The sequence below is a fragment of the Ahaetulla prasina genome, chromosome 1 (genome assembly GCF_028640845.1).
Source record: "Ahaetulla prasina isolate Xishuangbanna chromosome 1, ASM2864084v1, whole genome shotgun sequence".
NCBI lineage: Eukaryota > Metazoa > Chordata > Lepidosauria > Squamata > Colubridae > Ahaetulla > Ahaetulla prasina.
The window spans coordinates 359,495,904-359,512,135 of NC_080539.1; the positions used below are offsets into that span (position 1 = coordinate 359,495,904).

The 16,232-nt window shown below is 45.7% G+C and overlaps 1 protein-coding gene across 2 annotated transcripts in view; it reads right to left on the minus strand.

The window, feature by feature from the left end:
• The window catches only part of PDE4C (phosphodiesterase 4C), a 57,383-nt gene extending 45,187 nt beyond the window's left edge, over nt 1-12,196 (minus strand). The window contains exons 1-2 of one of the 2 annotated variants that reach the window (XM_058163263.1): nt 11,624-12,196; nt 11,468-11,530 (exon numbers count right to left, since the gene is read on the minus strand). In XM_058163263.1, the coding sequence (XP_058019246.1) occupies nt 11,468-11,530; nt 11,624-11,625 (65 nt within the window). In that variant the 5' untranslated portion in view covers nt 11,626-12,196. Of the gene's footprint in view, nt 1-11,467 lie in introns of both variants that reach the window. The other variant, XM_058163262.1, reaches the window with a different exon arrangement.
• Nucleotides 12,197-16,232: the final 4,036 nt, after the last annotated feature.

Genomic DNA, 16,232 nt, shown 5'->3' on the forward strand with positions numbered 1-16,232 from the left:
TTATTGCTCTTCTCTGCACTCTTTCTAGATAGGTATAGAGTCTCAGGAAGGAGGGGCTGCTTCCCAGAAGGCAAAGTGGCTAGTGGAGCTTTCATGTCCGGCTGGCAGGAAGAGGGAAAAGATGACCCTCCCTAGCAGTTCACAGGGTATATCTATTGTTATGTAGATCAGGGATCTCCAACCTTGGCAACTTTAAGACTTGTGGACTTCAACTCCCAGAGTCTGGGAGTTGAAGTCCACAAGTCTTAAAGTTGCCAAGGTTGGAGACCCCTGATGTAGATCATCGTTTTAATCTGCCAAGGTTCTGCCTGTAGGTGAATAACAATAAACTACTCAGAAGTAACTCCACATGTTGCTTTTTGTCCGTTCTGTCTGACAAGAGAGAGCAATGGGTGGATAAATGGGGCACCTTATTTTATGCGCAATTTTAATAATCAGTGGTTAGCAAACAATATCTTTGTCTTGGCCCTTTTTTGTAATATTGTTTCTGGCAGGTATAGTTTTGTACATTCATACGTAGGAGGAAATCTCCAAGATTGGTTTCAGCTGGAGTTGAACCAAATGGTCCTGAGGATTGGATTAAATACTCTTTGTGGTCCCTTTCAGCTCCATGAATCCGATTCTTTGAGTTGACAATGGCTTAAACTGGCAGGAGCACAAGGCAAAGAGAACAAATCCAGACAGGTCCATTACTAAAACATGGTGAAGATGTCATCTGGATCCAAGGTTGAGAAATGAGCAATAAGAGCTCTTTACATTACATCAGCTTGGGTGAAATGAAATTCAAGATTCGTGACTTTGATCTGCAATAGTTGCTCTTCTTCATTATTAGCACTATTAGCACAAGATGTGAACTAAGAATAACCTATCAATACAAGCCTTGTCCTAGATTCTTTGGAACTAGTTTCCAAGTGCAGATTAGAGTTTGTAAACAAAGATTTGTTTACAAGGGGCTGCCACACATAAGATGGGGTCAACCTATTCTTATTTATTTATTTATTTATTTATTTTATTAAATTTTTATACCGCCCTTCTCCCGAAGGACTCAGGGCGGTGTACAGCCAGAAATAAAATACAAGATATATACAATTAAAAGAAATTAAAATATAGCAATTATTAAACGGCTGATAGTTAAAAATGAATTTAAAATTTAAAATATTAATAAAACCCCAATATAAAATCAAACTATTATGCCAGTCCCGCTTGAGTAAATAAATATGTTTTTAGCTCACGACGGAAGGTCCGAAGATCAGGCACTTGACGTAGGCCAGGGGGGAGTTCATTCCAGAGCGTTGATGCTCCCACAGAGAAGGCCCTACTCCTGGGGGCCGCCAGCCGACATTGTTTGGCGGACGGCACCCTGAGAAGACCCTCTCTGTGAGAGCGTACGGGTCGGTGGGAGGCATACGGTAACAGCAGGCGGTCTCGTAAGTACCCAGGTCCTAAGCCATGGAGCGCTTTAAAGGTGGTAACCAGAATCTTGAAGCGCACCCGAAAGACCACAAGAAGCCAGTGCAGACTACGGAGCAGTGGTGTTACGTGGGAGCCTCGAGCGGCTCCCATTACTACTCGCGCAGCTGCATTCTGGACTAACTGCAGCTTCTGGGTGCACCTCAAGGGCAGCCCCATGTAGAGAGCATTGCAGTAATCCAGCCGAGACGTAACCAGAGCATGAATGACTGTGCATAGGGCATCCCGGTCAAGGAAGGGACGCAACTGGCGGACCAAGCAAACTTGGTAAAAGGCCCTCCTGGAAACGGCCGCCAGATGTTCATCAAAGGACAGCCGTCCATCCAGGAGGACGCCCAAGTTGCGAACCACCTCCTTTGGGGCCACTAACTCGCCCCCAACAGTCAGCTGCGGGTGCAGCTGACTGTACTGGGGTGCCGGCATCCACAGCCTGCTTCTCTGAAGCACCCGAAGGCACTTCTCTGAAGCACCCGAAGGCAAAACAAGAAGGAGTGGATGGAAACTAATCAAGGAGAGATCCAACCTAGAATTAAGGAGAAATTTCCTGACAATTAAAACAAAATCAGAGGAACAGCTTGCCTTCAGAAGTTGTGGATGCTCCATCACTGGAGGTTTTTTTCAGAAGAATTGGTCAACCATTTGCTTGAAATGCTATAGGATGTCCTGCATGAGCAAGGGGTTGGACTAGAAGACCTCCAAAGTCCCTTCCAGCTGTTATTCTGTTATTTATTACCAGATCTTGGCTGAAGCTCTGACATTATCACTGTTTTTTGTGGCAATGAATTCTCCATGTTATTTGGCAAAGGCTTTCACTAAACAACTCACAGCGCTAGCATTACTGAGAGAGAAATGCTTCTTTTCCTCTACTTTTTGTGTAACAGGCACATATTTCCCACTTAATTTTTACACATTTTTTAGCTTCCTCTCCAATCCTGCCCCCCCCCCAAAAAAACAGTTTTAAGTCTTTGATTCTGTCCAATGTAACTGTCTCAACTGGCCAGGATTACTTATGCATTTTGGCTCTTGTCCTGTTTCCATGATGCCGTGAGAAAAAAGTGTGTGCCCCACCAGGGAGTAGGAAAAAGAAGGCAGTACAGAGCGGCGGCGTGCCAAGAACCACAGGTGTTATAGACATCATGAATCTGAGGAAACTTCTCACTGAGGACATTTGGAGGTCATCCCATCCAGCCCTGGAATGAATTCGTTCTCGTCAAACCCAAACCGCCTAATGGCTCAGAGGATGGGACAGAGCTTAGCATTGCAATGCAGCCCCTGGACTGAGCTGCAAATCAAGATGTTTACACCTCACCTCTCGTCTGCAACTCACTCCTGCCATGAACTCAAATCAGGTGAGCGCAAGTCGGGCCAGCAGCTAATTCCTCGGCCTCACCTTTGCAATAAAAAAACCCACCCTGTCTGTTTTATAGGGTTCTTGGAAGGATCACGAGGAATGTACATACAATCAGTTCCGGAAAACTCCAGAAACTGTTTCATGTGTGCTGAAAAACCTTAGACCATTAAGTAGGGAAGGAGGTCATTAAGATGCCGTGAGGTTAAAGTCCAGAGAGAGTTCCTGAGGCATATTTGCTTACTTCATAACATTCCTCAGGACCAATCCCTGACAGGACAGCATGAGAACCTAACAATAAGTACCATTTATAAAACAAAACAAAACATAAAAACTGTGCTGGATAAGAATTAATATAACTTACCCACCTTCTCTTCCTTGATTGGACTTATTCAAGGAGGGTTAAGGCAGGGGTGAAATGCTCCCGGTTCGGCCTGGTTCAGCCAAACCAGTAGCGATGGCAGCTGGTGGTTCGGAGAACCGGTAGCGATGGTGGTGTGAGGGTCCACCCACCTGCCCAGTCATTGTTACTTCCTATTTTTAACCAGGAAGTAACCTGGTTTTTACCCTCTGTGCATGCGCAAAAGGATTTGGCACGTGCACTTCCGAACCGGTTGAGAAGGTAAGTAGATTTCACCCCTGGGCTAAGTAAACAACCTCCTTGCTTGTTGTCCAGATTCAGGATACACAGAGATAGGCTGCTTCTGAATAGGGAAGTTCTAGTCTTACCAATCATTGCCGATCACTTTGAAGACACTACTTTTAGTTATCAGTTGATCTGAATCTTTTCTAGGAACACAAGAATTTGCTGGATCAGGCTGAGGACCGTTTAATCCAGTGCTCTATTTATCCTGAGGATCAACAAACAGCTTCAGGAAGTGCATTAGCTGGTCATAGAGGGAACAACTTTCCCAGGTAGTTTCCCTCAGCAACTGGTATTCAAAGACAAACTGCTCTGAATAACGTATAGAGCAGGTTTCTCAAACTTGGCAACTTTAAAATGTGCGGACTTCAACTCCCAGAATTCCCCAGCCAGAATACTGGGAGTTGAAATCTACACATATTAAAGTTGCAAAGGTTAAGAAACACTGATCTATTTCTATATTGGCATCATGGGCACTGGCACACACGCATACACACATGGTTTTTTTTCATGTGTAAAACGGGAAAAAACCCCAATCTGCTAGCTGACATCTTTAGCAACAAGAAATCAAACTACTTCCTATTTTTGTCATTTCAAAAAAGTTCTATTGATTACAAATTTAGTTCAGGAACTCAGTATTCCTCTTTAACAGTCCTCCAGATGGGTTGGACTGCATTTCCTAACTTCCCTAGCTACTAGCAGCATCTTTCTCCAAAGTAGCACCTTTCAAAAATATTGGACTACAACTGCCATCACCCATCCAACGCCACAACTAAGGTTCTTAAGTACTTCAGTCCCACATATTTGCATGGTTTATGGCTAAGGAAAACTACCTTCTAACATAATTCAAGCCCCAAGATTAAAAAGAGAATGAAAAATTCAGAAACAAGCAGAACTTAACAAAGTCACCCCTTTCTTACCCATCTTATCTTTTCACTCCCCCTCTTTTCTCCTGGATTCTGCAGCTGCCCTGTATCTCTCCTTAAAGCAAGAAAGAGAATTGGCTGTTCTCTCCCAATGCTCCTTCACTTTTTAACATCATTTATCTGCAGTTTTCTGAAAACTGTGCAACAACACAAGTGGCTAAAAATAGTAGAATTGCAGAAAACTTAATTGCCAGCCTCTCTCCCTCCCCTGGGACTACTCACTTTTCCTCTCCAGAAAGATTAGCCCACCCAAACCTCCTCATTAAATGAGAATTGGATAACTTATAAACTCTTCTCCATTTGGGTTCAGAAGAGGAGCTAAAAGCAACTGACCACACTGAAGTCTACGATTTCGATAGCCCCAAACACACTGGCCAGTACATGAAAGGGAAGGTGCTGTATCCATCTCCCAGATCAGGGGTCTCCAACCTTGATCCCTTTAAGACTTGTGGACTTCAACTCCCAGAGTCCCTCAGCCAGCAAAGCTGGCTGAGGAACTCTGGGAGTTGAAGTCCACAAGTCTTAAAGGGATCAAGGTTGGAGACCCCTGTCCCAGATGGTTGCTCGCCTAGAGATCGTCCATCTTTCTCACTGCTAGCAAGGGGGATCTGAAGTTAATCGTTCAGCAAACTCTGAACAGTTTCTGCCATATATTTCTTAGACCAGGGGTCTCCAACCTTGGCAACTTGAAGCCTGGTGGACTTCAACTCTCAGAATTTCCCAGCCAGCAAAGCTGGCAGGGGAATTCTGGGAATTGAAGTCCTCCAGGCTTCACGTTGCCAAGGTTGGAGACCCCTGTCCTAGACCATTTTCATTTGGTTACAGCTTTGAGAGATCAGTGGTTTGGCAACCTAGATGCAGTTTGCTTAAGAGCCAGAATGGGACTGGGGATGGGAGGAGGATGGGTGAGGCTAAAGACCGTTAAAAAGAGAAGTTACCATTTGAACTAATCTTACCGGGGATATTCCCAATGGAGAAGGGCCTGTGTGACCACATCCTCTTTGCAAGCCATGCATTTGCCTAAACCTCGAAGGATTCTGTACAGTATATCCAGATCCCCATATCAACACCCCCCATAACCACCGAAAGCCTCCCATTCCTATGAAATGCATTTGAGTATGGAACAATGGGTACCCTTTCAACAGCTTGCTCCAGCTCCAAAGCCCAGCAGAATGAGATAATCAGTCAATTGTTTCTGGAGTACGAGCCTCAAACTAGATCCTGAAGTGCTTTGGGCAGGACGGGGGTTGGGGTCTGGGGGAATGCTCTGGAAATGCCAGGATATGCTTCAGACTGTTACCCCCCCACCCCCAAATAGGAAGGGGGGTGGTTAGAGATCCTTCTTTCTATCTTCTCTGATAGTTTCCAAAAGACGGTGCGGTTTGTTGTTTTTTGAATGAATGTAATGCAAAAACAAAAAACAAAAGGAAGAAGAAATAAAAATAACCACTCCATTTAAAACTGGTTGTTGTTTTGTTTCTGGTTCATTTCTCCCAGTGGCACAACATAGACAAAGCCTTCATTGTGGATCAAAATCTTCTGGATGAACAATTCATCCTGGTGACTAACCAAGCGATGGGAGCTTCCTGCGTCGCTCTCGCCACGCTGAAATGTCAGACCCAGTTCCTGAATGAATGAGTCCAGATGACGGCTACGTTGGGCCTTGAGTGCCCCGAACAGAAACGTCTTTGCTCCTCCCTGCCCCTCCTTCGCTCTCCCAACAGGCACAGGGGGATCAGTTGGCCTCAAGGAAAAGACACTCTGCTCATGTGCAGGTGTATAACAGCTTCAGATTTTTTGCAGAGCTCTGCAGTCTTGCTGAGACTCAGCTCAATGGAAAAAGAAAGAATAGAAAAAAGAGAGAGAGAGAGAGGGATCCAACAATGACTTTCTGGATCTCAGAAACGTGGCATCGCTTGGTGGTGTGCTTTTAACTTGGTTGCTGTTAATCAGAGTAGGGCGATAGAGTCAAATCCAGTCCAAGATCTTGTTGCTAACCCTGGCAGTATCCTGTCTCATCCTATGCACAACCAGAAGGCTCCTGGGAAGCTCACAAGGAGGGGGGCAGATAATACAGGTAGTCCTCAATTTATGACCACAATTGAGCCCAAAATTTAAGCTGCTAAGCGAGATAGTTGTTAAGGTGAATTTTGCCCCACTTTACAACTTTTCTTGCCACCGTTGTTAAGTGAATCAGTTCAGTGTTAAGTTTGTTATGTGAATCTGGTTTGCCCATTGATGTTGCTTATCAGACGTTCAGACAAGGTGATGACAGAACCCCGGGACACTGCAACCGTCATAAATGTGAACCAGTTGCTAAGCATCTGGATTTTGATCATGTGACCAAGGGCGACGCTGCAATGGTTGTAAGTGTGAAAAACGGTCATAAATCACTTTTTTCAGTGTTGTCGCTTTGAATGGTCACCAAACGATTGTAAGTCGAGTACTACCTGTAATCACTTATTATTTCTTAATAATAATAATAATAATTGCACATAACTGGTGGGAAATACCTTGTGCTGTCTATGATAGAGCAACAATTTCTGCTTCTCCACTTCAAAGCACCTAAAACTTAAGGCCATTTGAGCACCTGAGACTGAAAAATCCCATAAACATGCTATTGTGAAAAAAAGCAAAATTATAGCCCGTTGCTGCCTGATAAATAAAGTCTACTGAATGAAGGCAGGCAGAGGTAGACTTTTTCAGTACAGAGAGGTTTCATTTCACTAACACAGGAGTTTTGGAAGATCCATTTACTAAATGTGATTAAATAAATAAATAAACTCCACAGTTGATCTAACTCATTACAGTCTTAGAATAACAGAGTTGGAAGGGACCTTGTAGGTCATCTAGTCCAACCCAATGCTTAATCTGGAAACCCTATACCATTTCTGGCAAGTGGCTGTCCAGTCTCTTCTTGAAAGCCTCCAGTGATGAAGCTCCCACAACTTCTGAAGGCAAGCTGTTCCACTGGTTAATTGTTTTCACTGTCAGAAAATTTCTCCTTATTTCTAGGTTGGATCTCTCCTTGTTCAGTTTCCATCCATTATTCCTTGTCTGGCCTTCAGGTGCTTTGGCAGATAGGCTGTTCCCCCTCTTCTCTGTGGCAGCCCCTCAAATATTGGAACACTGCTATTATGTCTCCCCTTCTCTTCACTAGACTAGCCATGCCCAGTTCCTGCAACCATTCATCGTATGTTTTAGCCTCCAGTCCCCTAATAATCTCTGCTGCTCTTCGCTGCACTCTTTCTAGAATCTCAATACCTTTTTATAGTGTGGTGATCAAAACTGGATGCAGTACTCTAGGTGTGGTCTTACTAAGGCTTTATAGAGTGGGACTAGCACCTCACACGATCTTGATTGAATCCCTCTGTTAATGCCATTTAGGATTGCATTGGCTTTTTTGGCTGCTGCCATACACTGTTAGCTCATATTTAGTTGGTTGTCCACTAAGACTCCAATATCCCTCTCACGGTTACTGCTATTAAGCCCGGTTTCATCTAATCTGTATGTGTACTTTTGCTTTTCTTGCCTAAATTCTACGTTGAATTTTGTTTTGTCAGATAGGGCCAGGTGTTCAAGTCTGCTGAGATCCATCTGGATCTTGAGCCTATCATCTAGGGTAGGGGTGTCAAACTCGTGACCCATGGGCTGGATGTGTTATGCGCTGGTCATGCCCACCCCCGGTTTAGCGAAGTGGGGGAAAAAGTCATGATATGTCACGTGACTACAATGTGACGCCGCAGGTTTGACACCCCTGATCTAGGGTGTTGGCTGTTTCAGCCAGCTTAGTGTCATCTGCAAATTGGATGAGTTCCCTTTCTATTCCCTCATCTAATATTTGCAATATTTGCAAATTTCACTTGCAAACAGCGGGGCAGCTCACGAATAGCAGGAAATCCTAAGCCGGGATGGAAAGAATCAGCCCTGCCCGGTGCTTATCCCTGGAGGTAAACTTCCTCTAGTTGTGCAGTTTCCATTCAAACAGATGGACACAAACCCACTTTTCTGAAAATTGGTAGGAAAACTCCAGAGTTTTCAGTAGTTCAGGCCTGGACCTGAAGCCAAAACCAAGCTCAAGCGAACCAAACCTTACTTCACAAGCCAAGAAAGACACGAATTGAACAAAGGCAAGATGGCTGTTTTTGAAGTTGCTGGTGGAGGGGACATTTCACTAAGAGCGAGCAAGGTCACCTTGTCATCTGTCTGACACACAGCTTTTTTGTTGTTGTTGTTGTCTGTGCCTTGGCATGTTAGGGGAATCCAGTTGCTGTTCCCTGTGGTATAAACAGCTGGTATTCAGTTTGAACCGCTTCACCCGAACTAGTAGCAGAAATCGCAGGTGGGGCTGCCCACCTGCCCCGGTTCTATGCCATCCTATTTAGGCACATTTTTGAGGCCAGGTTCGTGTGCGGAAGGCGCGCGTGTGAGTAAAGCACATACACAGAAGGCCGGGCACATGCGTGTTAGGCAGGCATGCGCATGAAGCAAGTGTACACGTGGGGGGCAAACCGGTAGTAACATAATCTGCAACCCACTGCTGGGTGTAAACCTGGTTATCAAGCAAAGCTGCAAGGCCCATATACCCCGTACACCCTTAGCTAAATTTTTTTCCTACATTCATGTAACCCCTAAAATAACCAAGTCAGCTGCTAGGCTTGTACAACCTGCAAGCCTTCAAAAGAAAAGTAAACAAGGCAAAGCCATCCTAGCCAAGTTAACTGTATTGGGAGCATGCAGGGTCAGTTCTTTAACGGAACTGATTAAGGCTTTTCTGTGAACAAAGCCCTTGCAGTCCATTTCTTTAGGCCCTGCCTGGAGTTCAGCAAGCTTGGATGAACCCAAGTTGTCTCTGGCTTTGACAAACCCAGCACAGTCTACCAGGAAAACGTCAGCGTGTCCTTTCCTTCCGCTTCTCTCACTGCCATTTCCGCTTAAAGAATCGCGTTCAAATCAAGAGAAATAACAGCTCCACTAAATTCTTCATTGATCCAGTCCCACCTTAAGCGCTGCAAGAAGAGACTGAAGAACTGGGAACATTCAGCCTCGAAAACGACACATTGGAAATACCTGCAGAAAAAGGCCAAGAAATCTCTATCTTCCCCCCAAAGAATGATGTGGAATGCAGCTAGTCCTCAACTTACGACCGCAATTTAGGACCAGAATTTTGGTTGCTAAGTAAGTCAGTTGTTAAATGACTTGCACCCAATTTTATGATTTATTTTTTTTTGCTAGAATTGTTAAGGGAATGACTGCAGTTGTTCAGTGAATCACGTTCACTTCACCGTTAAGCAAATCTGGCTTCCCCCATTGACTCTGCTTGTTGGAAGCTGGCCGGGAAGGTCACAAATCGCAAACCCCATGACCCTGGGGCATTGCAACCGTCACAAATACACAACGGTGGCCAAGTGTCCAGATTTTGATCATGTGGCCGCGGGGATGCTGCAACGGTCACAAGTGTGAGTCGTAAGTCACTTTTTTCAGTGCCATTGTAACTTCGGATGGTCACTAAATGAACAGCTATAAGATGAGGGCTACCCGTAATAGCTGCTGAATGGTAAGAAAAACATTCCTAACACAGAAAGGAAACAGCTGAAGTGTGGAAGCAGCAGCACCCTCTGCCCCCCCACAATTCACTAAAGCTCTTCAGATTGGATAGATCCCTTGAATGGGATGCTTTAATCTGCATCCATCCAATCACCATATAGGGAATTGGACCTTCGGGTCTAAATGGTCCCTTCCAATCCTCTGGTTCTAAAATTGCGTTCCAGGAATGCGCAAAATATCATGTGACGCTTTGGGAAAGCCAAAAACCGAGGACCCAGAACAACAGCAGCAGATGTGTGGAGGTATGTATGTGAACGGAGGAACATCCATCTCCCCCGCCCCCCATGAGCGCAACGGAGCAGCTCAATTTAATCTCCATCCCACTCACTCACCAGAGGAAGGGAAAGCATTTGGCAAATCCTCCCTCCTGATTTTTGTTTTGAATTCCACCCCCCTTTGTTTGCTTTATTTGTTCCTGACCCCATTGGGGAAGATACTTTCGGAATCTGGAACTCTCCTATAAATAGCTGTTGATGCGGCTGGAAGGGACTTGGCGAGAACAAGATGTGAGTGTGTGGTTTGTGCGAGATGGAGGAATCTCACAATGGACTGAGGTTATCTTTCTCCCCTTTGGGAGACAATCGCTCCCCCCCCCCCATGGTCAAAGTTAAAACGGAGTGCAGAATTGCGGGGGGTGGGGGATCCACAAACCTATGTTGCCAAGAATCATAAAAATTCTAGAAAGTACTGTAATACATCGGAAACATCCCTTTTTACCCAATTACAGACTTAACATATTTATTTCCTTACTTAAATGCTGATTTATTGTGTTGTTTGGAGAGCAACCTCTCCCCCCTCCCCCCTCCCCGCAAGTTTTAAAAGCCTTAAAAGACGAAACGCCTGCAGGAAGCTCAGAGGAAGCAGGAAGAAGACAGCTGCTCTTTCCCACATTATGTTCCCAGATAGAGTGACTTTGCAGTGGGAGGTTCCATTTAATAATAAAAGAACATAAAAGACGATCTGATCAAAGATTCATCCTACAACTGATTTGCTCCTAGGGACCAGCAGAGGCGTCTTCTAACAAACTTGAAGCATGAACAATTTACTTTTACTATTTACTCGTCCAGAAAATGGTAAATGGAATTTTAAACGGAAGGACAGTTTTCCCCCCCTTTCAAAGACAACAGGACACCTGTTCTCATCCAATGGAGAGCCAACCTGCAAACCCCCCTCCACACATACACCCCCAAAACACCCTGGACAGGATATTTGAGATTACTTTAAAAGAGAGTGAAACGTATCCATGAAGAACAGGTTTAACTGCTAAGTGGAACTTCTTTGTGGAGAATCTGTGAGTACTGGAAAACAAAGGGGAGGATTGCTGCTAGAAAGATTGAACGATCTGCTGCTAGAAAAAGGATATTGGGTTAGATGTTAGTTTGTCCTTCTTCAAGCTCATCATTATGAACCTCTGAGCTAGAAGCGCATGCAACGGCCCCACAGAAGTCCTCCCCCTCCTCCCAAGCCTCTTACCAAAGCGGATGGGCCACAGTGAACCTCCTCTGGAGACGAAGGTTGGGGATCGCGCTCATTTTCCTGGCGAGAACAGGTGAGCTGTCTGTCTTGGAGGGTGGGGAAACTCCAGGGGAGTTGTTTAGCTTGGAGCAGGAGGCGAGCATCCCCACTTACATCCCGGCTGCTGTTCCTCAGAGGCAGAGAACTTGGGCAATTGCCACCACCACAGCCACCACCCCCCCCAAGGCTCTGCACAAAGCCAAGGAGGGTAGCTGATGGCCGAAAGGCTAAATTAGACTCCGGAGCCAGAAATGTCCAATGCCGTGCGCAAAGAGGGTCCCAAAAGGACACCGTCACTGCCACAGAAGGGAGGACGGCTGGGACCCATCCTCTTTGCAAGAAGCCAGCTCTCCTCTCTCGGGTTCCTCCAGCTCTGTCCTCCTGATGTGTTGGTGCTCTGGGTCCAGAGATGTGACAGCCTTCACAACATTAGATATTCCGGCCCCGAAGGAGCTTCACCATCCTTCGATTTTGTGGCTCCTTGAAGGGACCCCAGCCATTATTCAAGCCCAAAGCAAGACACGCACAGGCACCATCCCATCCGCCCTGCTCTAGGGAACTTTCTGCTGTCGCCTCACCCCCAGCCGGGAAGCTAAACAAATGGCTTGGCGGGGATCCAGCTGACAGCAGGGCCAAGTTTCTCTCGTCACTGTCTCCAGCAAGGGTAAGCCAGGGACAAGGGGCAAGAGGTTTGTCCCATAACTCACCTGCAGCTCCCTCTAGCTCCCTCCCTTAAGTGCTTAGGCCATCCTCGGGTAGACAGCTTGGATCTGCCAATGGTGCTCAGCCCTAACAAGGCAGCCGAGCCCTTTCCAGAATCTCAAATGCAAAAAAGACTTTGCATTTATAGAGCCGTCTCCCAGAGCAGCACAAGCCATTGGAAATGGTCACCGTAAACCCTCGCAAAAGCAACAATTCCTTCCTTCACAGTAGGCCTGAAAACCTAAACCAGTTATGTTCAAACCTGCCCAGCAGTCCTGGCAATGCTACTGAGGCGGTGAGTCCAATTACACTGATAGTTGATCACCTCTGCTTGCTCACCCTCTGGCCTCTGGTGAGTCCGATTTCACTGACAGCTGATCGCCTCTGCCAACTCGCCCTCCCGGGCCTCAGTCTTCCGAACCCGTCTGGCGAATGTAAACACTTGCTCTGACCTTTTTCTGCTGCTCCGGGCTGCTTGCAAATAGCCGGCTGATACAAGAACGGCAGCGGCGATGCAAAAAAACGAGTTAACAGTGATGAAGATGGGACAGCCAAGCGCCCCTGGGAAATCTCTTGTAATTCTCTAACTTTGGCACAGTTCGTGTGGCAGGAGGGTGAGTGGGTGGGAGGGTGCGCATGTAACTTGATCTAGGCTATTAGCATATGGCGCTTCCCATCTTTTCCAGAACGAACTCTTCTGACAGGCAAACAGCTTGCTGGACTCTCGGTCAGAGAGCGAGCCTTTCAGTTCAGAGACTGACGCTGGGATGGACTGCCTACAAAACATGTGATGTGCCACTGAACTAAAAGTAGCCGAGAACAGCTGCGGATTCGTTTCCAGTTGGAGGGATGAGTGGCCTCCTGGGACATCACCCGTGGGGCCAGGTGGTATCATCATCTAGATGGAATCCTTCCCTAGCGGGACTTTTCCACAAAGAGCAAGAATGGAAGAATGAGAGCCAGTTTGGGGTAGTGGTTAAAGGCACCAGGCTAAACACCAGGAGGCGGTGAGTTTTCATCTGCCTTAGGAATAAATTCAGCTGGATGACCTTGGGCCACTCACTCTCTCTCAGTCCTAGGAAGAACGGCTGAAACTGACACGTCTTGATTCTGAAAGCCATTTCTGGGGGGGAAAATGGTCAAAAAAACCTGCAGGGATTTGTCCAGGCAGTCTTGGATAACTTGAAGGCAGACCAGTCTCTTTCTTCAAACCCACCTCATTTCTAGGTGCACAGAGAAGACCATGACCTGGTGGGTCTACCCCATCATGGCTAGATTGTTCTGGTTACAAGTTAAAAGAGAGGCATGAGTCTGCTTGTGAAGGAGAAACAGGCAGAACCCTATGATGGGTTAACCATGGCCGCAATGTTAAATCTCTCAGCAGGTAGGGCTTGGTGGAGGAACTTCATTCATGCCTCAGTGGGTCATGTGGGGAGATTGCACAGGACATATCTGACCAATGGGCTCTTAAAAGCTGATGAAAATATCGAACTATTTTAAAAAGCATCAGACTGTGTCCTTTGGGTCTTCAAATCCAGATCTACCCAGGAATTCTTAAAGAAAAGCTCTTTGGCCGGAATCCTATATACTGAACATGTCATTGAGTGTGAAGTTGGAAGCCCTTTTGACAAGGCCTTTTGGCTTGACATTTTGCAAAGGAGGTCCAGGAAAGTGAAGCAATAAACGAGGAAGGGATTTGGTAAGGATCTGAATCAAAAGCGGGCTGAGAGACAGAGTCCCATAAACATAATTCCTTCTGGACTGGCTTGGTCATGTATTGCCCTTCATCAGAGGCAGTTGGCAGAGATCCAGGCTCAGTAAGGTGGGAGAAAAACAAATGGGATTCCTTGACAGTAAATTCCCACTTGTTCCTGGATTCTTGCTAGGTGATTTTTGGCTTCCCTTGCACTCTCTGCAGAGTTGCTGGACCACTACCTTTACCTGCTCTTTGGGGAGCTCTGAAAATTGGGGGGGGGGGTGCAACCAAATACAGATATGCAATGGGCAGAAAAGGAATCTCAGATTTCCTCCAAAGAAGTTGGGCTAGATGTGTGTATTCCACCTCCTGCCAAGTGACTATATAAGGTTATAAAGCAGAAGGAAAAACAAATGACTCTGGTGTTACAAAGCCTCAGATTTGGGAGGAAGACTGGAAACTTTTTTTGATCCTGGTCCTGATGCTTGATTAGCATTTTCATTTTTTTAAAAAAATAAAGCTGAAAACATTTCACATTTAACAAAGAACCTTTGCAGAACATTTGCTTTGCCTGTGAGATCCTCCCTTACTTCCTGAAGCCAAGCAATCTGTATTTTCTCCTATACCTAAAAAGATGCTTTTTCCTGACAGTTTAAAGCTATCGAGTAGATGGCAGAATCTTTTGCAGATTAAGTGGACGGCTCTAATTCACAAACGCTGATACTTATGTATAGTAACAGAGTTGGAAGGGACCTTGGAGGTCATCAAGTCCAACCTGCATGCTAAGGTTGTTGTTGGGTTGTGGTTTTTTTTTTTTTTGCCAGTTTGAGAGGTGCTAGTCCTCAGGAATTTGTATTCTTAAGTTTTCATTAAACATATCAGAGGCTGTATCCTCTGGAGATTTGCCTTATATGTATATAAAGGTTGGGGAGGAAAAACAGAGATACTAAATGAGGATGACATTAATAGAAACACAGGCCAAACTATTTCTCTAACTCCCTAATTTAACAGATTAACAGAGTTGGAAGGGATCTTGTAGGTCATCTAGTCCAACCCCCACCCCACCCCCCGCCCAAGCAGGAGACCCTACTCCATTTCTGACAAAGGGCAGACTTTGACAGACAGCTGCCCTTCTTACAGAACCTTTTTGTACCCTCTCCTCTCTAACCATCATTTAATTGGAGATGCCAGAAATAGATCTTCATTAAAGCAGAATTAGGAGAGTTGCATTTAATCCAGAAATTTAATACCTCTGGAAGCAAACGCGATCGCGAATGTGTTTGGTTTCTAAAGAAAAATCTGGACTTCATTTGTTGCAACGCACCACTATCTCCACTAGGTGGAGGCAGTTTACCATACCAAAATTGTAAACAAAGCGATTTTTTTATTGCAATGCCAACTTGACACCCCCCCACACACACACACTGTTGAGCTGAGGTGTTTTCTTCCCTTCTCTTAGTTAGCAAAATACTTGGTTGGCAGGAAGTTGGCTATTTGCTGATGCTGTTCTTGCATCTCTTCCCTGGCTTCTGTCCAAGTCAGTGTCTAACAAAGCCTAACCAACCTTACAGATCTTGAGGGCTGAGCTTGGAGGGCCTCAGAATAAGGAGAAAAACACTGCTTTAACACAGGGCTCTCCAACCTTGGTCCCTTTACTTGTGGACTTCAACTCCCAGAGTCCCTCAGCCAGCAAAGCTCTGGGAGTTGAAGTCCACAAGTCTTAAAAGGGACCAAGGTTGGAGACCCCTGCTTTAGCACTGTAGGAATTTAGCACCCACCCCCCTCCTAGAAGAATGAAATATTTTAGAAAATATTTAAAAAGGCAGAATATATTTCCCTGGATGAGAAATGGAGAAACATGTTTTAAAGACAAAGCAGCTTCCTGACTCCCCTCCCCACCTTTGTCAATGGGCCATTAAAAGCCTCAGCTAAACTCACTCATTCTCCCCACCTTTCTCAATGGGCCATCATCATCTGCAACATAATAGAACCCATCTAGAACAGAAACTCACCACATGGCAAGGCTCAGGCAAGCTTGAGGGACAACCTACAATGTTAGCTAAGACCCCCCACCCCCTGGGAGTCTGACAGCCAATCAGGGTACTCTTCTTGTGCCCCAGAAAGTTCAAAGCTCAGAAAAAGCATAAAGCCAGGGAGCACACAGGATCTCAGCCCTTTTCTGTTCAGGATCTCAAGCCATGTGATCCTGACCACCATTAAACCATCTTTCCAAGCAGTCTCCATGTTTCCAGTGTCTTTGTCCCTACTTGGAACTGAACCCAGATGGATATTTCTTCCAACAGCACAAGTACGGCTAACCTAATA